The sequence below is a fragment of the Bufo gargarizans genome, chromosome 1, assembly GCF_014858855.1.
Source record: "Bufo gargarizans isolate SCDJY-AF-19 chromosome 1, ASM1485885v1, whole genome shotgun sequence".
Classification (NCBI taxonomy): domain Eukaryota; kingdom Metazoa; phylum Chordata; class Amphibia; order Anura; family Bufonidae; genus Bufo; species Bufo gargarizans.
Genome location: NC_058080.1, coordinates 457322930 through 457345475, shown reverse-complemented (window position 1 = coordinate 457345475; position 22546 = coordinate 457322930). Strand labels below are relative to the sequence as shown.

Here is a 22546-nt window from a genome sequence, read left to right as displayed (position 1 = left end):
GAAGTGTTTTCGCTTAGCTTTATTAATTAATTTATTTTTTAATAAAGATGCAAATGTTCTTCAGTCTTGAATCTTGACACATTCTTAACAAGCCAAGCAACTTCATTAATCTTAGATGAATTTAATGATGCCCTGAATGTAAAATAGTCTGTGGATCATTAAAGCATCTGCTAGAAGTGTATGACAAATTAAGGCCACTTTGCAGTAGTGCACTGCGTTCCTCAGTGCAAATTCTTCCTTTGTCTGTTTCTTAGTATATAAAAGAATAAAGCTACCTTGCATTTGATTAATCACTTAAAATGCAAATTTAGGTGTGTTGCTCCAGGGGCATAAAGGGTAATCCCGCAAGCTGAAGTGGCTGTTATCCATTGCTGTACTTGATCTTCTATCTCCCCTCTTAAACCAAGGAACTAAATATATAGTGCAGACCAGTTTTCAGTGTTGAGTGGGAAAGGTTAAGGTATACCGTATTATGCACACAGTTGAATGTAAACCATAGGCATATTAGATATAGTTAAAATCTATTAAAAGTCTGCATGGTGAACAATACGGAAATAATCTGGTCCAGGCCAAACAGCGCTATTCACCACCATGTGCTTGCTGCACACACAAAATACAGCAGCACTTTGAGTGTTAAGATGTAAGTAAACATTGAATATATGAATATTAAACATTAATATATATACTGTATATATTGTGGGGACTCGCTCTGGTAGACAGGATTAGCAGTATAGAGGCAACAACAAGTTCTTTGGATCAAACAGTTCAGTGTTTTATTCACACTTTAGGCAAGTGACAGAACAAGCTGTCATATTCAAACAAAAAGATACCTTGCGGTGTTGGTGGTAATTCACGCCATGCGGCAATTCTGCCTCAAAGAGTCCTTGCTCATAGCAGCACCATTGTGTTTTCACGCCAAACGGGTGGCAAGCCTTCATCCAGACACAAGGCTCCCAGATCCCAACACAGAGACATGGCTTCTGAGCCCAGCTGCCTATTTAAGGACAGCCAAGTGTTGTATTTTACCTCACCTGGCTGTAAATCAGCCCAGCAGCACATGCTGGGAAGAAAATACCTGTTTTCCCAGACCAAACCTCTCACTGTGTTACATATATATTTATATTTGAGCTTCTTAGCGCACATTTTGATCAGATTGTCTGAGGCAATCTGCTCTAACAAGTCTATATCATCAGATGGATATGCACTATGGAGTTCACACCCTATGCACCCCTCTCCCGTACAAACACATACACACTTTATCAGTTGACTTTAATTACTTTAAATGGTTACTGGCTTTTCACACAACTTTACATAAATGACTAGTACAATAATAACATAAATAGTGCTATATCAGTGAGATATGTCTAGTTCTCATGTCAACAGCTATTCACCTCTCATTCTCCCCCACACACGGCTATTTGGTTTTCACTTCGAAAAATGCCTTAATTCCGTTCAATACGGAGCAGCTCTACAGGAGGACCATATTACACATGCCAATGCAAGAATATAGGGAAGGGGGGGGGGGGGGGGTGAGAATGAGCAGGATCACACAAAGACAAGCAGACTGCTGGAGCTTCATGGACTGAAATATAAACTTCTTGTATTCACAGCCGTACAGGCCAGTAACTCTCTGTAAGTGTCCTCCATGATAATGGAGCTGCTTCAGAGTGCATAAGAGAAGATTAGAAAGCAGATTCTCTTCTACTTTGTGTGCAGTGGATGACACCTAGTCTCCACCCACCATGTCGGAGAGATCTGCAAACAACACATTTACTATGCACAGAGGTAAACTGCTAAAAAAAAAAAAAAAGCCAGATACAAGTGATATAATGGCCAGAAATAGTGTTATTCCTCATGTACCCACTCTCTGTACTATTGAATAATGCAGAGTTTGCTGAAAGGTTAGTGACGCTTTGTCTCTATATTACTTTTCTGTTTTGCAATAACTTTCCTTTTCTTTTTGTAAAATTTGAATAATCTTTAAAAAGATGTGTATTTGACTCCTTAAAATGACATTAAAGGCAATATATCAAGACAGAATAAAGTCCTTTGGAAGATCAAAGATAAACCTAGCTAAACTGCGGCGGTGTTCTATATTTAAGAATCCCCATGGAGCTTCAATCCTACTATGCCCCTAACCTCATTAGTAGTAGTAATTTAAAAAAAACTGATTTTTTTTTTTAAACAATCCCTTTTTCAATGAAAATGAAAGTACTTATCCCACTTACCAACCTTTTAGCTTGCTGATAAATGTTAGTGTAATAAGGATACACTAATTCACACTGTATAATGATGCTCAACGTTTTTCTGAAAAAGAAATGCTCTGTGAATTCTGTTTTTGCTTTGAATGTAATAAAGTCACATATTGCAGTCAGAATATGAAGAAACAGATTGCTTAGGTGCCTTTTAGGGTATGTTTACAAGTGGCGGAAATGAAAGTTCCTTACAGAAAAGCTTCAGCAGAGTGAATGAGATTGTGAATAAGCAATTTATGTTGTGGATTTCACCCTTTTTGCAGTATCTGGGGCAAATTCATGTAAAGGTGGCCGATTCTCAATTATGGAATCTGCGGGCGGTTTCTGGCATAAGTGACAGAAACCCACCGGATCCCATTATAGGGTATGGGGATCTATGCCAAATACAATAAATCCAATGGGTCTGCTCCTCTGCTGGATCAGACTACCGGATTTACCCAACAGAGATGTAAACCTAGCCTAACTTTTATTCTTTTTGAACTTTGGAAAATGCATGCCAAAAGACATTGTCATCCATTACGCAACTCTTTAGTTAGGAGCAGCCAATCACAGAGCAAACATAATGCAGTACATACCCACAGCGTCCCACAGTTGCTCTGGACCCTGCTGCTCTCCACTTCCTGGTCCCAGCTCGACTCACAGGAAATGGCCTGGACTGCCAGTAGATCATTGACTGAGACGTTGAATGGAATGGCAAGGTGCCACGGCTCCATTCATACTGTTCTTTATCCCTGTTTTACTGATCGATGGGATCCCAGCATTAGGGACCTTGTAATGGTACTGTACATTTACCATCAATTCCGTGGGTAAGTGGTTAATCTAGATCTTCTGGCAGCTCTCCATTAAGATTACAGTGAACGGAACGGTCCTAGGTTTTGAAGGTACTATTTAAAATGTAAAAAAAATGAATGGTAAGCTAATTAATGATGCAATATAGATTCATGTTTCTTTTTGTTTAGAATTGATCGATGTGACGTGCACCCTGTTATTGCTGAACCCAGACTTAACCACTGCATGGAATGTCAGGTATGCCACCCTAGCCTTACCATTGTTTAATGGCGCACTTAAATCTTGTTCTCCTTGCCTGTGTACACTATATTATTGTACGCGTATAACTAAGGCTACTTTCACACTAGCGTTCAGAGCGGATCCGTTCTGAACGGATCCGCTCATATAATGCAGACGGTGGCTCCGTTCAGAACGGATCTGTCTGCATTATATTGTATAAAATTTTCTAAGTGTGAAAGTAGTCTGAGCGGATCCGTTCAGACTTTTACATTGAAAGTCAATGGTGGACGGATCCGTTTGAAGATTGAGCCATAGTGTGTCATCTTCAAACGGATCCGTCCCCATTGACTTACATTGTAAGTCTGGACGGATCCGCACGGCCAGGCGGACACCCGAACGCTGCAAGCAGCGTTCAGGTGTCCGCCTGCTGAGCGGAGCGGAGGCTGAACGCCGCCAGACTGATGCATTCTGAGCGGATCCGCGTCCACTCAGAATGCATTAGGGCTGGACAGAAGCGTTCGGGTCCGCTTGTGAGCCCCTTCAAACGGAGCTCACAAGCGGACAGCCGAACGCTAGTGTGAAAATAGCCATATACAGTACAGTATATTGTATATTATTGTGGGCCTACAACATATACTTTACTGTAGACAGTATCTTATTATAGGCCTATAACATTTCAGAGACATGGCACGGTATGTGCTTGTCTTGCTGGTCATTGATGTCTTCTGTTTGGAAATAACTCATTAATCTTAGTTATTTAGGTGCTTATTTATACCAAAATCTGCTCAGGCCAGTGCACAGTAGCATAACCTTATGTTTCTCCAATAGGAAAGAATTGATCCAGTCTGGAGCCATCAACCCAGAGAAGGATTTGCAGCTTGGAAAACTGGCTTTGACTAAGTTCCCTAAAAGCCCTGAAACATGGATTCACAGGTCTTGTGTGACATGAATGCCGTTCTTCCATTTTATTAATCATATTTCCACCATTACTGTTTTTAGCCTTGCTACATGAACATGAAGTGATTTTATATAAAAAGATAACCATGCACCTTGAGTCGCACCTCCAAATTGCAATGCTGCTTGTCTGTCACCTACAGTTTTATTTTGAATATTAAAAATGTCTTTGTTAGTAATTTAAACGGGTTGTCTCATTACAACAAGGTATCCTCTATCCACAGGATGGAGAATAAGTGTGTGATTGGAGGGTTCCTACTGCTGGGCCTCCTGCCAATCACAAGAACAGGGGCCTGTGTTCCCTTGTTTGGATGGAGTGGTGGGCATGCATGCGTACTGCTGCCCCATTCAGATCTGGAGATAGTCTAGGGCTTGTACTTGGCTATCTCTGGCAGTCCCATAGAGTTGAATGGAGTGGTGGACACAAATGTGTGTGTCAGCCGCTCTATTCAAGCAAGGAAACGCATGCTCCTATTTCCATGATTGTCGGGCCTCTGCCGATCAGACACTTATCCTGTGAATAGGAGTAAGTTGTTGTAATGCGACAATTCCTTTAACCCGTAATGCATAATGTCGTACATGCCATACAACGGCTTGTATGAAGTGGGCTGCTGCTCAAGGGTAAAAAAAAATATAAAAAATTCTAATCACCCCCTTTCCTAATTTTAACCCCTTCCCGACAGCTGCCTTACATGCACTGCCTAGAGGGCAGTGACTTCCCGGCAGCCGCTGTACATGTATAGCACGCTGATCGGGCGGGTGCAGAAACTGCACCAGCAGTAGCCCTCCTCTTCCTGACAGCTAATCGCCTGCTGCATAGATTGGTGAAAACACTAATGCCAGCAGGGTTTTCTGAGGGAGTGGGTCTCATAGGGAATCTCTCAGTGTAAAAGCTGACAGGCAAGGCATTACAATAAAATATGGATTGTAATGGATTGTAGAGGGGATCAGACCCCAAAAGTTGATGTCCCATGGTGGGACAAAAATAAAAAGTAAAAAAAAATTTTTTTTTTACTACTGTATTTTGTGCCCTAGAAGACAAGACGCACCTAGGTTTTAGAGGAGGAAAATAAGAAAAAAAAATAAAAATTTTTATCAGACTTCAGCTCAGAGCCCAAATCAGACCCCAAATGTTAAGACCCTCATTCAGACCTCAGATCTGACAAAAACAATAATTCAACTTATGATAATCAACTTAACTCCCCAATCCGGACCCCACCGCTGCACTGGGGATCCAGCTCTGGCTCTTCCTGTTGCAGCAGTCAGGACCAGGATGCGGTGAGTACAGAGCCCGGGGAGCGCTGCATTCACAGCTTCCCAGTCCCCTTGTACTGATAAGCGCTTTCATAATAGAAGCACTCATTAGTATTTGCCCCATAAGACCCACTGACATTTTCCGATAACTGTGGGTCTTATAGGGCAAAAAATACAGTCTGTTCTCCAAAATGGTACCACTGAAACCATCACTTCATCCCACAAAAAATGAGCCCCTACACAAGACGATCGGCAGAAAAAAAATAAATAAATATGGCTTTCAGAAAATAGCGAAACAAAAACAGGATTTTATTTAAAAAATGGCTTTATTGTGTAAGATTGCAAACAAAAAATAAAAATTAGACATATTAGGTATTGCCGCATCCGTAATGACCTGCTCCATAAAAATATCTCATGATCTACCCTGTCAGGTAAATGCTGTAAAAAAGAAATTAAAACAGTGTCAAAACAAACCATTTTTGTCACCTTGCCTTACAAAAAGCATAATAGTGAGTGATCAAAAAGTACTATGTACCCCAAAATGGTACCAATGAAAACATCAACTCAAAAAGTAAATGAGCACATAAGACGATGGCTCTCAGAAAATTTTAACTTTTTTTTTTTTTCCTTCAAAAAAACTTTTATTATGTAAGATTACAAAAAACAGACATACTAGGTATTTCCACGTCCATAATGACTAGCTATATAAAAATATCATACGATCTACCCCGCCAGATGAACGGCGTAAAAAAAAAAAAAAAAAAAAGTGTCAAAACAATATTTTCACCTTGCCTTTATAGAATAGCGAGCAATCAAAAAGTACTATGTACCCCAAAATGGTACAAATGAAAATATCAACTCGTTCCACAGACAATGAGACCCTACACAAGATGATAGGCAGAAAAAGCAAAAAAAATATGTCTCTCAAAAAATGGAGACACAAAAACAGGATTATTAAAACAAAAAATGCTTTGTGTAAAAGTTGCAAACAAAAATAAATAAATAATATATATAAAATTGGTATCTCTAATCGTACTGACCGTCAGAGTAAAAGTAACATGTCATTTTTCCCACACGGAAAACCCCAGAAAGCAATGACAGTGTTGTTGCAAAATCTGCCCTTCAAAAATCATATAGCGCCCCTTCTCTTCTGATTCCTGCCGTGTGCTCAAACAGCAATTTACGATTACATATGGGGTTTGGAGTGTTCAGGAGAAAATGCTTAACATAATTTTGGTGCTTTTTCTCCTGTTACCCCTTGTGAAAATGAAAAATGGGGACATGTGATTTGTATTGGAAGTAATGAAAATTTTCATTTTCACAGCCAAGTGTTTCTACGTTCTATGAAACACCTGTGGGGTCAAAGTGGGTTGTAGTTTCCAAAATGGGGACACTTTTTTTGGGGTTTCTACTGTAGGGGAAACTGTGTGCCTTCAAATGTGACATGATGCCCAAAAACCATTCCAGCTATGTAAAAATAAAAATACAAATTGGGATATCACCCTCGTCAACATTACTAACATTTTACAAACTTTACAAAGTGCTTCCCCCGCCCTCACTCCTGCCCAGACACCATCTGAGGGCTGACCCTTCCTTGCTGTGCTGTACATGTGTTTATTTGAGGTAGACACATGATTGCATTGCACATAGCCCCATTGCATCTGCTCATGAGCCATAACAGGAGTGGTATACTGTCATTGTGATGTCTCCTGGCCAATTACATTTGGTTCACATATGTTCTGTATACCCATATTTATTAGTATATATGGAACACTACCTATTTTATGGTCTGTATTCCCTTATAAACAATGTACTTTATGGTTTGTATACATATATTTCTTTGTATATATTTCTTTGTAATATCCGTATACCTATTATTAATTTTTGTTTTTGTTAATATGGAACACTGTACCGTATTTTGTTTTACTATAAGATGCACTTTTTAGCAGCAAACGATCTTGCTAAAAAATGCTTGCATCTTATATTCCACAGTCAGGGTGGTCCATCAGTACCCACTCACTGCTCTCTCTGCCTCCTACTGCTGCGTTTGCATACACCGGAACTGAAGCCTTTATCAGTGGTCCTGCCTACCTGGCTGAGAGTTCTAGCCCAAGGGGTGGAGATGCTGTATGGTCTCTGGCATTCTGAAGTATGGACAGGCTTGTGGGCATAGTCCTCAGAAGACACTTAGAACGTGATCACTAAGCTGCCCCAGCTTATGGCAAGCTCCAAAAGTGAGGCTGATTGAGTGATGGTTTAACGTTATCACCAATCCGACACACCTTAATTCCAGAGCTTGCTCTCGGTCTAGTCAGCAAAGCTGTGTTTGTCAGGTGTGTAGGTGTGTATGCAGCAGTGCTGTGTGAGTGTGTAAGTTACTGACATTGCCCCACCACTTCATTAAACCATCAAGGAAGCTTGTAGAAAATATTTTTTCTAATTTTCTGTTGTCTAATCCTGGGGTGCTTCTTATGGTCCAGTGCTTGTGGTTCTTATAGTGTGGAAAGTACTGTAGTTTATGTCCCGTATGCCTATATTGATGTGAATATATGGAACATGCATTAGTTCTATGCTCCACGGAATAACCTGAAAACAATTATACTAAATGTATTTTCTTCTAATGTCCTGATTCTATTGGCAGGCTCTTATTCTTATTTTTCTTTAATGGAAGCTTCTAGTGATTTTATGTTCTAACTGCGTCTAAATGATTTCCCACAGGAGTTGTGATTAGTTTCCCATCAGACTCTTATCTGTAGGCTCATCTCAATGCTGTGAGCCAGTGCTGGAGCAGATAGTACCTAGCATTCCCTGAGAGAACATTAAACCCTGATTGTCATGGACATAGCACTCTTAGTCCTGAGAATCAGTGTCTGTCCTAAGTATGGCCCTTTCTCTCTTCCAGTGTCTGTGTAGCTTGCATGAATATAGAGTAACTTGATATTAGCACCTTGGGAAATTATTTATGATTTGATATGATGACAGGCTAGGGTTTTATGTACTACTGTTGAAGAGGTAACCTGTCAATACAAAATACATGAAAGGTCATATCTCACAAGTGAAACTAAATAATATATTTACCCTAAATGTTTTTAGACACCCATTTGACCCATGCGGACAGAATAGCTTCTTGCATTTGCTGCAAATTAGATGTCTTTACTGACATCCTGTGAACAGCTCATTCTACCTCGTCCCAGAGATACTCTATAGAATTAAGATTTGGGGTCTGTAAAGGACACTGAAGAAGGGAAAACTCTACAGTCCTCTTCCTGCGCCTAATTCAGGACTATGCCAGCCTTGTGGCATAGTGCATTGTCCAGCTGCCATGAAGGATGAACTTGGTCAGCCAGTGCTTGGGTTATCTCTACTGCCCAAATATCTGTCCACAGGTGTCAGAGGAGTTAAGGTTTGCCAAGAAAACATTCCCCACACAATTACTCCACCTCTACCAACCTGAACTGTTGACATCTGAGCTTGAAGAGTTCATCAATCCATGCTGCTTCTGCCAAATTCAGATCTTCCCATCAGCATGGTGCAACACAAATCTGGATTCATCTGACCAGGCGATGTATTCCACTGCTCAGAGATCCAAATTCTGCACTATTTTGCTCACTGCAGTCTTGTCTTTCCGTTTCCCTCATACATTAATGGCACCCAAAATGGTAATCTGCATTATATTCGAATGCAATGTGCTTAACTGCTCACTAGAGTGTTTGTTTTTTTGTCCTCCTTTTCTTACCCCTTTCATTGATTAGTTTACAATCATGGGATCCCATTTTGCTGGAAGTTTTTTTTTCTTTGATCACACCATTTTTAGGTGTACTCTTGATACGATTACACAAAAAAAAAAAAAACAGAAGGTCGTTAGTTTTTGAAATCCTGGCCTTGACTAGTTTAGGGCTGATGACCATGCCTTGTTTGAAGTTACCTAGAAAATACATTTTCCCATGTGGCTTCACACTGAAACTGATCCATGGAAAACTTGCCCACTTCATTTAATGTTGCACTCTGCTGGTCACATGTCTTATTTCCATACAAGAAAGCTCACGTTTTTTTAAAGTGTAACTGTCATTTTTTTTGTGTGTGTGTAATGTATAGGGGCAGTGATACTGACCATTTTTGTAATATACTTTAATTACTGAAATTGTACATTTCTATTAGAAAAATAGCTTTAAAGTACCATTTTGAGCCTTAGAAATGCTCCTCTGTCTTCTGTTTACATAACTGTGGAGACTTGCTGAACACTAATTGTGTCATGTAAACAGAAGACATAGGAGCGTTGCTAAGGCTCAAAATGGGCCACTTTAAAGCTATTTTTCTAATAGATATGTACAATTTCAGTAATTAAAGTATATTACAAAAATGCTCAGTACCACTGCCCCTACACATTACAAAAGTCAAAAAATAATGAGTTACACTTTAATGAACATGTGGCTATTCAGTGCATGCAGTGAGGGTCATTTACCATGCTATTTCTGCCACTGTTCCACTGTTGTGGCATTAGAAAGTCACGAATTATGGTGACTGCCATATTTGTGCTATAATTTACTCCGCCGGATTTACTATAAATTATGCTAGAACCTTGGCGTAAGTTATAGCTCAAGTCTATGCCAGCCCTTGGTTAGCATAGATATGAGTTTCTGACACACGGACTGCCAGAGATGCAACTAATTTTAAAGGGGTTATCCCATGACTAATTAAAAAAAACAGCCCTGTACCTCACATGGACCCTGAGATCTCCCCATTCATTACTTTGCTAGATTTACAGTACAGACCAAAAGTTTGGACACACCTTCTCATTCAAAGAGTTTTCTTTATTTTCATGACTATGAAAATTGTAGATTCACACTGAAGGCATCAAAACTATGAATTAACACATGTGGAATTATATACATAACACAAAAGTGTGAAACAACTGAAAATGTCATATTCTAGGTTCTTCAAAGTAGCCACCTTTTGCTTTGATTACTGCTTTGCACACTCTTGGCATTCTCTTGATGAGCTTCAAGAGGTAGTCACCTGAAATGGTTTTCACTTCACAGGTGTGCCCTGTCAGGTTTAATAAGTGGGATTTCTTGCCTCATAAATGGGGTTGGGACCATCAGTTGTGGAGAAGTCAGGTGGCTATACAGCTGATAGTCCTACTGAATAGACTGTTAGAATTTGTATTATGGCAAGAAAAAAGCAGCTAAGTAAAGAAAAACGAGTGGCCATCATTACTTTAAGAAATGAAGGTCAGTCAGTCCGAAAAATTGGGAAAACTTTGAAAGTGTCCCCAAGTGCAGTCACAAAAACCATCAAGCGCTACAAAGAAACTGGCTCACATGCGGACCGCCCCAGGAAAGGATGACCAAGAGTCACCTCTGCTGCGGAGGATAAGTTCATCCGAGTCACCAGCCTCAGAAATAGCAGGTTAACAGCAGCTCAGATTAGAGACCAGGTCAATGCCACACATAGTTCTAGCAGCAGACACATCTCTAGAACAACTGTTAAGAGGAGACTGTGTGAATCAGGCCTTCATGGTAGAATATCTGCTAGGAAACCACTGCTCAGGACAGGCAACAAGCAGAAGAGACTTGTTTGGGCTAAAGAACACAAGGAATGGACATTAGACCAGTGGAAATCTGTGCTTTGGTCTGATGAGTCCAAATTTGAGATCTTTGGTTCCAACCACCGTGTCTTTGTGCGACGCAGAAAAGGTGAATGGATAGACTCTATATGCCTGGTTCCCACCGTGAAGCATGGAGGAGGAGGTGTGATGGTGTGGGGGTGCTTTGCTGGTGACACTGTTGGGGATTTATTAAAAATTGAAGGCATACTGAACCAGCATGGCTACCACAGCATCTTGCAGCGGCATGCTATTCCATCCGGTTTGCGTTTAGTTGGACCATCATTTATTTTTCAACAGGACAATGACCCCAAACACACCTCCAGGCTGTGTAAGGGCTATTTAACCATGAAGGAGAGTGATGGGGTGCTGCGCCAGATGACCTGGTCTCCACAGTCACCGGACCTGAACCCAATCGAGATGGTTTGGGGTGAGCTGGACCTCAGAGTGAAGGCAAAAGGGCCAACAAGTGCTAAGCATCTCTGGGAACTCCTTCAAGACTGTTGGAAGACCATTTCAGGTGACTACCTCTTGAAGCTCATTAAGAGAATGCCAAGAGTGTGCAAAGCAGTAATCAAAGCAAAAGGTGGCTACTTTGAAGAACCTAGAATATGACATATTTTCAGTTGTTTCACACTTTTCTGTTATGTATATAATTCCACATGTGTTAATTCATAGTTTTGATGCCTTCAGTGTGAATCTACAATTTTCATAGTCATTAAAATAAAGAAAACTCTTTGAATGAGAAGGTGTGTCCAAACTTTTGGTCTGTACTGTATATCAAGCTGGCAGCTCGGGGGGGGGGTCTTTTCTGCTGCAGCTCAGGGGCGTGTCTCAGCTCTCCCTATCACAGCTCAGGAGGCAGCTGAAGGATGAAACTGAGCATGTGCGGCCTTCTCAGTGAGCAGGGCAAAGAAATAAGACAAAAAACAAAGTGCAGGTCGCGCTATGCAGATAGATTTTATTGAATAACTCTGTGGCTATGCTACATTTTTAATTACATGCAATTACAAACATATTCAGATCCAGGTGCTGGTTTGAATACTGTAGAATTTTTTTATTTTTTTTGTTGGACAACCCCTTTAACCCCTTAAGGACACAGGACGTACCGGTACGCCCTATTTCCCGAGTCCTTAAGGACACAAGACGTACTAGTACGTCCTGACTTAAAATCTGGATTCCGGCGCCACGGGGGTTAATCGGAACGGGATGCCGTATCGGCGATCGCAGAAAACTGCAGGTCAATTCAGACCTGCGGTTTTCTGCGTTTCCGGTCCATTCGGGTGTCCTGTGACCCGATGAACCGGAAAAAGACTGCGATCCATGGCGTAATTATACACCACCAATCGCAGTCCGAAGATTTGGAGAGGCGGTGCTGGCCCTGGTGCTGAACGCCGCTGTCCAGGGTGCTGATTGGTGCAGGGGAGAGAGGCGCGAGATTCAAACTTCCTGTGCTCCTCTCTCCCCTCCTCTTCCTGTCCAGCACCCTGACCGTGCAGCATCGTCCAGCACCAGCTCCTGTGTCCCCCTAATCGCCATCCATCACCCTCCTGCACCCATCGCCACCCAGGTAGGTTAGGGTCAGTGAGGGAGAGGCACCGTTAGGCAGGGAAAGAAGGGAAAAGTAAGTTAGGAAAAAAAAAGAAAAAGTACTTTTATTCCAAACTTCCATCTATCCATCTATCAGACCCCAGACCCCCCCAGACTCCCCCCCCCCCCCCCCCCCCCCGCCACTAGACATTTTGGGGCCTCGTGCTGCATATGGGTCTAGTCCAAAAACCCAGTGTCAGGCAATACTGGAGTGGGGACGTCCTGTACCAGACCCCACTGTACAGTATGGTCATGACACGCTCCCGGTTTGAGGCCATCCGGAAATGTCTGCATTATTCCGATAATGCAGCATGTCCACCCCGAGGTGATCCTGCCTATGACCGGCTGTATAAGGTACGGCCGGTCATCGATCACTTTGGGGCAAAATTCATGGAGGCCTACGTACCTGGAAGGGAGGTCGCGGTTGATGAGTCTCTCGTTGCGTTCAAGGGGAGACTCAGGTTCCGCCAATATATTCCCACAAAGCGGGCGAGGTATGGCGTGAAGCTATACAAAATTTGTGAGAGTACCTCAGGGTACACTTACAAATTTTGTGTGTACGAGGGGCGAGATTCCCGTATTCAACCCCCAGAATGTCCCCCCACTCTGGGTGTTAGCGGGAAACTCATGTGGGACCTTATGTACCCAGTGCTGGATGATGGTTACCACTTGTACGTGGATAACTTTTATACCAGCATTCCCTTGTTCAGGTCCCTTGCCGCCAGATCCACAATCGCTTGTGGGACCGTGCGGAAAAATCAACGCGGCCTCCCTGCCTACCCCCTCCAGGTACCTATCCCCAGGGGTGAGACCCGCGCACTTACCAGTGGAAACCTGTTGCTGGTCAGGTATAAGGACAAGAGGGATGTCCTTATGCTGTCCACAATCCACGGTAACAGCACCACCCCAGTCTCTGTGCGAAGTACCGCGGCAACGGTCCTCAAGCCCGATTGTATCGTCGACTACAATCGGTATATGGGAGGAGTTGATCTCTCTGATCAAGTCCTCACGCCATATAACGCCATGCGCAAAACCCGGGCATGGTACAAAAAAAGTTGCAGTCTACTTGGTGCAGGTTGCCATGTACAACTGTTTTGTACTATCCCGAAGCGCTGGCAGCACAGGGACATTCCTCTAATTCTATGAGGCAGTCCTCAAGGACCTGATCTTTTCGGACCGGGAAAGAGCAGGCCGGAGTACCTCGGGAACTGGAGGCGCCCGGATCGTCCCTGGCCAACACTTTCCAGGTGTGGTCCCCCATACTGGAAAGAAGGGACGAACCCAAAAAAAGTGCAGTGTGTGTCACAAGAGGGGGATACGGAAGGACACCACCACTCAATGTGACATGTGCCCCGATCATCCGGGCCTCTGCGTTATCGATTGCTTCAGGGAGTATCACACTTCCATGGAGTACTACATTTTTATAATCCCCAACAGTCCACTAGAGAACATAAAACACTATGGCTCTCAGACTTTGGAGACACGGAAACAATTTTTCTTTCCCCCAAAAATATTAGTTTTAGTGCAGGCATCCTCAAACTGCGGCCCTCCAGATGTTGTAAAACTATAACTCCCAGCATGCCCAGACAACCTACAGCCATCAGCAGGGCATGGTGGGAATTGTAGTTTTACATCATCTGGAGGGCCGCAGTTTTAGGATGCCTGCTTAGTGTCTCCAAAGTCTGAGAGCCATACATATTGGGCATCGTCGCGTGCGTAAAAGTCGTTGCTAAAATAATAACTTTTGACCAAACGCCTCAGATGAACGGTGTTAAAAATTGTGCCAAAACACCCATTTTTGGGCAAAATTTCAATTTGAATCCATTTTGCCAGTAATAAAGCAAGGGTTAACAGCCAAACAAAACTAAATATTTATTGCCCCGATTCTGTAGTTTGCAGAAACACCCCATATGTGGTCGTAAATGGCTATATTGCCGCACGGCAGGGCATAGAACGAAGGGAACTCCATACGGTTTCTGGAAGGCAGATTTTGATGGACAGTTTTTTTTTTTTTTTTTTTTGACACCATGTCCCATTAGAAGCCCCCCTGATGTAGCCTAGACTAGAAACTCCAATAAAGTGACCCCATCTAAGAAACTACACCCCTCAAGGTATTCAAAAGTTACTTTACAAACTATGTTAACCCTTTAGGTGTTGCACAAAACTAAATAGCAAATGTAGAAACAATTTTAGAATTTAATTTTTTTGTTACATTGCCTCAAAAAAGAGTAATATAGAGCAACCAAAAATCAAATTTACCCCAAAAATAGTCCCAAAACAACAACCACCTTATCCCGTAGTTTCCTAGATGGGGTCACTTTTATGGAGTTTCTACTCTAGGGGTGCATCAGGGGGCTTGAAAGGGTACATGGTGTAAATAAACCAGTCCAGCAAAATCTGCCTTCCAAAAACCATATGACGTTCCCCTTCTTCTATGTCCTGCCGTTTAGCCAAATAGTAGTTTACAACCACGTATGGGGTGTTTCTGCAAACTACAGAATCAGGGCAACCCATTTAGAGTTTTGTTTGGCTGTTAACCCATTTTTTCCAGTAATAAAGTAAGGGTTAAAATGGTAAATTTTCCAAAGAATAGAAATTTCGAAATTGTTTCTCCATCTGCCATTAACTCTTGTGGAACACCTAAAGGGTTAACAAAGTTTGTAAACCCAGTTTTGAAAACCTTGAGGGGTGTACTTTCTTAGATGGAGTCACTTTTTTGAAATTTCTATTCTAGGGGTGCAACAGGGGCTTCAAATGGGACATGGTATAAACAAAACCAGTCCTGCAAAATCTGCCTTCCAAAACCCATATGGTGTTCCCCTCCTTCTATGTGCTCCCGTTCGGCCAAACAGTAGTTTACGACCACATATGGGGTGTTTCTGCAATCTACAGAATCAGGGCAACCCATATTGAGTGTTGTTTGGCAGTTAACCCTTGTTTTACTCCTGGAAAAAATTGATTATATTGGAACATTTTCAAAAAAATAGAAATTTCTAAATTGTTTCTCCATCTGCCATTAACTCTTGTGGAAGACCTAAAGGGTTAATAAAGTTTGAAAAAACAGTTTTGAATACCTTGAGGGGTGTAGTTTCTAGAATCTATAGGGTCATTTTTGGGAGGTTTCTATTATCTAAGCCTCACAATATGACTTCAAACTTGAACTGGTCCATTAAAAAGTGAGATTTTGAAGATTTCTGAAAAATTTCAAAATTTGCTTCTAAACTTCTAAGCCTTGTAACATCCCCAAAAAATAAAATATCATTCCCAAAATGCTGCAAACATGAAGTAGACATATGGGGAATGTAAAGTCATCAGGGGTATTACTATGTATTACAGAAGTAGAGAAACTGAAACTTAGAAATTTGCTAATTTTTCAAAAATGGTATTTTTTTAATGCAAAAAAATTTACTTTTTGGACCCAATTTTAGCAGTGTCATGAAGTACAATATGTGACGAAAAAACAATCTCAGAACGGCCTGGGTAAGTCAAAGCGTTTTAAAGTTATGAGCACTTAAAGTGACACTGGTCAGATTTGCAAAAAATGGCCTGGTCCTTAAGGGTACATGCACACGTTCAGGATTCATGTGTGGAGAATCCGCAGGTGTTCGCAGGCAAATCTGTTGCGGTCAATCTGCATTAATTGGTGCGGATTTGCATGCGGATTTCACTAAGTGAATGAAGAAAATCCGGTCAGGAAAAAAAAAATGAATTGACATGTCGCGGATTTTAAAATCCGCACCGCAGGTCAAAATCCGCACGGAAAAAATCTGCATCGTGTGCATTGAGAATTTCAGATTCTCATAGAATACAATGTACATGACCTACGGTGCGGATTTTCCGCACGCAATCCTGATCGTGTGCAGGGGGCCTAAGGTGAAATAGGGCCGTGTCCAGGACTCAGCCCTATTTCACCTTAAGGACTTGGCCATTTTTTGAAAATCTGACCAGTGTCACTTTAAGTGCTGATAACTTTAAAACACTTTGACTTATCTAGGCCATTCTGAGATTTTTTTTTCCGTCACATATTGTACTTCATGACTTTCAAAGTTTCAGTTTCTCTACTTCTGTAATACCTAGTAATACCCCCAAAAATTGTGATTACTTTACATTCCCCATATGTCTACTTCATGTTTGAATTATTTTGGGAATGATATTTTATTTTTTGGGGATGTTACAAGGCTTAAAAGTTTAGAAGCAAATCTTGAAATTTTTCAGAAATTTACAAAAACCCAATTTTTAGTGACCACTACAGGTCTGAAGTCACTTTGCGAGGCTTACATAATAGAATCCGCCCAAAAATGACCCCATTCTATAAACTACACCCCTCAAGGTATTCAAAACTGATTTTACAAACTTCGTTAACCCTTTAGGTGTTGCACAAGAGTTATTGGCAAATGGGGATGAAATTTGAGAATTTCATTTTTTTGCCTAATTTTCCATTTTAACCCATTTTTTCCACTAACAAAGCAAGGGTTAACAGTCAAACAAAACTCATTATTTATGGCCCTGATTCTGTAGTTTACAGAAACACCCCATATGTGGTTGTAAACTACTGTACGGGCACACAGTAGGGTGCGTAGAGGGAAAGGTGCGCCGTATGGTTTTTGGAAGCCAGATTTTGCTGGACTGGTTTTTTAACACCATGTCCCATTTAAAGCCCCCCTGATGCACCCCTAGAGTTGAAACTCCATAAAAGTGACCCCATCTAAGAAACTACACCCCTCAAGGTATTCAAAACTGATTTTACAAACTTTGTTAACCCTTTAGGTGTTGCACAAGATTTAATGGAAAATAGAGATACAATTTCAAAATTTCACTTTTTTGGCAGATTTTCCATTTTAATATTTTTTTTCCAGTTACAAAGCAAGGGTTAACAGCCAAACAAAACTCAATATTTATGGCCCTGATTTTGTAGTTTACCGAAACGCCCCATATGTGGTCGTAAACCGCTGTACAGGCACACAGCAGGGCGCAGAAGGAAAGGAATGCCATACGGTTTTTGGAAGGCAGATTTTGCTGGACAGTTTTTTTTGACACCATGTCCCATTTGAAGCCCCCCTGATGCACCCCTAGAGTAGAAACTCCAAAAAAGTGACCCCATTTCAGAAACTACGGGATAGGGTGGCAGTTTTGTTGGTACTAGTTTAGGGTACATATGATTTTTGGTTGCTCTATATTACACTTTTTGTGCGGCAAGGTAACAAGAAATAGCTTTTTTGGCCCGCTTTTTTTTTATTTATTATTTACAACATTCATCTGACAGGTTAAATCATTTGGTAATTTTATAGAGCAGGTTGTCACGGATGCGGCGATACCTAATATGTATACTTTTTTTATTTTATTTAAGTTTTACACAATGATTTCATTTTTTGAAACAAAAAAAATAATGTTTTAGTGTTTCCATAGTCTAAGAGCCATAGTTTTTTTTCAGTTTTTGGGCGATTTATCTTGGGTAGGGTATGATTTTTGCGGGATGAGATGACTGTTTGATTGGTACTATTTTGGAGTACATGCGACTTTTTAGATCACTTTTATTGCCTTTTTGGGGAAGTAAGGTGGGCAAAATTTCAATTTCCTCATAGTTTTTATTTTTATGGCGTTCACCGTGCGGGGGAAGTAACATGACCGTTTTATAGATCAGGTCGTTACGGACGCGGCGATACCCAATATGTGTAGTGTATTTTATTTTTAAAAATTTTATTCAGTGATAAATGTGTTTTTTTATCTTAACTTTTTCACTTTTTTTTACATTTTTTTTGACCCAGACCCACTTGGTTCTTGAAGATCCAGTGGGTCTGATGTCTGTATAATACAGTACAGTACACTATATAGTGTACTGTACTGTATTTTACTTACACTTTGTCTGAACAGATCTATGCCTTTAGCACAGATCTGTTCAGCACCATGGACAGCAGGATGCCTGAGAAGGCGTCCTGTTGCCATGGAAACCTTCCCCGTCTGCTCAGTTGTGGCCACAAGGAGCGGGGCTGTCTGGGGGCTCTCTCCCTCTCCATCGGGGGGCTGCAAAGGCACAGCAGTCCCCCGATGGGAGAGGGAGGGAGCTCCCTGAGCTGTTAACCTTTTCCATACAGCGGTCTGTACGGACTGCGGTATGGAAAGGGTTAAACGGCTGACCTCGCATCACAGATGTCAGCCGTTTATACCAGGGTGTCAGCAATGTGCTGACACCCTGGTATACCCACTGGCCACCAACGATTATTCAAAGGGAGGCGGGCGGGGATCGCGATTCCGCCCGCACCGCCTGCAACACCCCCCCTGCACCACCCGCCCACATAAATCATTCAGGGGTGCAGGGGGGTGAATAAAACTTTATTTGGGGCATTTTTAAGTTTGATCCCCCCTGTTCGGATTAACCCCCGCAGCGCCGCAATCTCATTTTAAACTCATGACGTACCAGTACGTCATGGGTCCTTAAAGACTCGGGAAACATGCCGTACCGGTACGTCATGCGTCCCTAAGGGGTTAAGAACAATCTCCCTCTTAATAAATTAGGCCCCTCTTACTCCAGCGCAGAGGGGATCAAGTCTTGTTAAATGTTTTTTGTTTCTTTACTTCTGCCTTTTTATTTAGGAGGTCTTACCTGGTTTTAAACAACTCCTTTTGAGCCTTGACCTGTTTACGTCATAATGGACTTGCAGCCTAAATTCACCAATAAGTGAAAGATATGGAAATGCGCGCAACCAAGATAAATGTAGGAAAGGTGCAAGCTACAGATCATTTAACCACTTCTGCTCACAAAATAGAAACATCTGTTGTTATCCTGAGCGTTGGATATTATTGGGAACTGACATTCCTACAAACACTCGTTCCTTATAATTGCCCAGTTTAAATGTGCCGCCAATTAAAATGCTCGTTTGTTGGGTGATCCATCCTTTGTGGCACATAAAATCATCGTTTGTTGGCAGAACTTCACTCTGTGTAGACAGGGATATCCTTTTGACAAACAATTAAACTGTATAGGGAATGAACAATCACAGCAAGGATCACTCACTCCCTTACAAGCGAGATGATTGCTGCAGGTAAATGTAATTTAAAGAGGACCTGTCACCACAAAATGCAATGTAATCTGAAAGCACCATGTCATAGAGCAGAAGAAGCTGAGCAGATTGATGTATATACACTACGTGCAGAATTATTAGGCAAATGAGTATTTTGACCACATCATCCTCTTTATGCATGTTGTCTTACTCCAAGCTGTATAGGCTCGAAAGCCTACTACCAATTAAGCATATTAGGTGATGTGCATCTCTGTAATGAGAAGGGGTGTGGTCTAATGACATCAACACCCTATATCAGGTGTGCATAATTATTAGGCAACTTCCTTTCCTTTGGCAAAATGGGTCAAAAGAAGGACTTGACAGGCTCAGAAAAGTCAAAAATAGTGAGATATCTTGCAGAGGGATGCAGCACTCTTAAAATTGCAAAGCTTCTGAAGCGTGATCATCGAACATTCAAAATAGTCAACAGGGTCGCAAGAAGCGTGTGGAAAAACCAAGGCGCAAAATAACTGCCCATGAACTGAGAAAAGTCAAGCGTGCAGCTGCCAAGATGCCACTTGCCACCAGTTTGGCCATATTTCAGAGCTGCAACATCACTGGAGTGCCCAAAAGCACAAGGTGTGCAATACTCAGAGACATGGCCAAGGTAAGAAAGGCTGAAAGACGACCACCACTGAACAAGACACACAAGCTGAAACGTCAAGACTGGGCCAAGAAATATCTCAAGATTTTTCTAAGGTTTTATGGACTGATGAAATGAGAGTGAGTCTTGATGGGCCAGATGGCTGGATTGGTAAAGGGCAGAGAGCTCCAGTCCGACTCAGACGCCAGCAAGGTGGAGGTGGAGTACTGGTTTGGGCTGGTATCATCAAAGATGAGCTTGTGGGGCCTTTTTGGGTTGAGGATGGAGTCAAGCTCAACTCCCAGTCCTACTGCCAGTTTCTGGAAGACACCTTCTTCAAGCAGTGGTACAGTAAGAAGTCTGCAAGGTAAGAAAAACATGATTTTCATGCAGGACAATGCTCCATCACACGCGTCCAAGTACTCCACAACGTGGCTGGCAAGAAAGGGTATAAAAGAAGAAAATCTAATGACATGGCCTCCTTGTTCACCTGATCTGAACCCCATTGAGAACCTGTGGTCCATCATCAAATGTGAGATTTACAAGGAGGGAAAACAGTACACCTCTCTGAACAGTGTCTGGGAGGCTGTGGTTGCTGCTGCACGCAATGTTGATGACAGAATCCATGGATGGTAGGCTTTTGAGTGTCCTTGCAAAGAAAGGTGGCTATATTGGTCACTGATTTGTTTTTGTTTTGTTTTTGAATGTCAGAAATGTATATTTGTGAATGTTGAGATGTTATATTGGTTTCACTGGTAAAAATTAATAATTGAAATGGGTATATATTTGTTTTTTGTTAAGTTGCCTAATAATTATGCACAGTAATAGTCACATGCACACACAGATATCCCCCTAAAATAGCTAAAACTAAAAACAAACTAAAAACTACTTCCAAAAATATTCAGCTTTGATATTAATGAGTTTTTTGGGTTCATTGAGAACATGGTTGTTGTTCAATAATAAAATTAATCCTCAAAAATACAACTTGCCTAATAATTCTGCACTCCCTGTATTTGTAAGTAAAGATTTAGTAAAACCTGTAATTTATACATTTATATCTCTGATTTTTTCACATCCTGTGAACAGCTATCGGTACAGGGAGAAGGTGTTATCAATGACTGACAGCTATCTCTGTGTACACACTTATACACACAATTCTATCAATTACTGATAACCCCTCCCTCCTGTACCAATAGTCTTTTACAGGAGGTGGGAAAAAACTAAGATATAAATGTATAAATGGTAGGGTTTACTGAATCTTTTCTTACAAAAACATACCGGTATATAAATCTTCTACTCTATGACATGGCATTGCATTTTGTGGCGACAGATCCTCTTTAAATGAGCTGGTTATCAAGAATGAAAAGTTTGTTCTTTAAAGGGCTTCTGTCACCCCACTAAAGTCTTTTTTTTTTTTTTTTTTGGGCTAGTTACATTCCTTATAGTGCGATATCTGAAAATATAATGTTGTCACTTACTTTCATTCAGCCGTTTCTTAAGAAACGTCTTCTCTTTCGGTGATGTCATCGGCGCAGGCGGACTGAGGGAGTTCTGAGGAGACGAGCCTCCTCATCTCAAAGCGCCTGCGCCGAATGAACAGAGGCGCGCGATTTTTGAAATACTGACAGGGCCGGCCGGAGGAGGAGATCGTGGCTGGCCCTGTCAATCAACATGATGAGGGGGCGTTTTTTTGCAGCGGCTACCAGCAAGTAGACGCCCTACTTGCTGGTAGAGACCTGATTTGCATATTATAAAACTTTGTTTTCTGAAGAAACGGCCGAATGAAAGTAAGTGACAACATTATATTCTAATATATCGCGCTATAAGGAATGTAAATAGCCCAAAAAAAATAATGACTTTAGTAGGGTGACAGAAGCCCTTTAATGTTGCCTTTGTAAATAGGCTCCTAGTTTGGTGGACTTCCACATCTCTTATTTTGTTTGACTTTGAGAAAGTGATCTCCAGATCTTTTAATCTAGCAGGGGAACTTTTTGTGATACGTACCATCGGCACAATGTCACATTTGGTAATTAATTGTCTAGAAGGGGGCAAAGTCTTTAATTCCCAAACATTTTTATCACAAATTTGGAAGATATACTGTAGGCATACACACTTGACGGCAAATATTACAAGCCTAGTGCAGTGGAAACAGGTAGAAGTTGCCAAATGCAAGCAATTTGGCCACAACTTTAGAGCAGTACACTGTAAACACTTGAAAAGGTTGTTCAGAAGTTTATGA

General features: G+C 41.5%; 1 protein-coding gene across 1 annotated transcript in view; it reads left to right on the top strand.

Moving 5' to 3' along the window:
- The window catches only part of PTAR1 (protein prenyltransferase alpha subunit repeat containing 1), a 68737-nt gene that overhangs the window by 20275 nt on the left and 25916 nt on the right, over positions 1 to 22546 (top strand). The window contains exons 3-4 of the mRNA XM_044287245.1: positions 3215 to 3281; positions 4092 to 4196. Of these exons, the coding sequence (XP_044143180.1) occupies positions 3215 to 3281; positions 4092 to 4196 (172 nt within the window). The remainder of the gene's footprint in view (positions 1 to 3214; positions 3282 to 4091; positions 4197 to 22546) is intronic.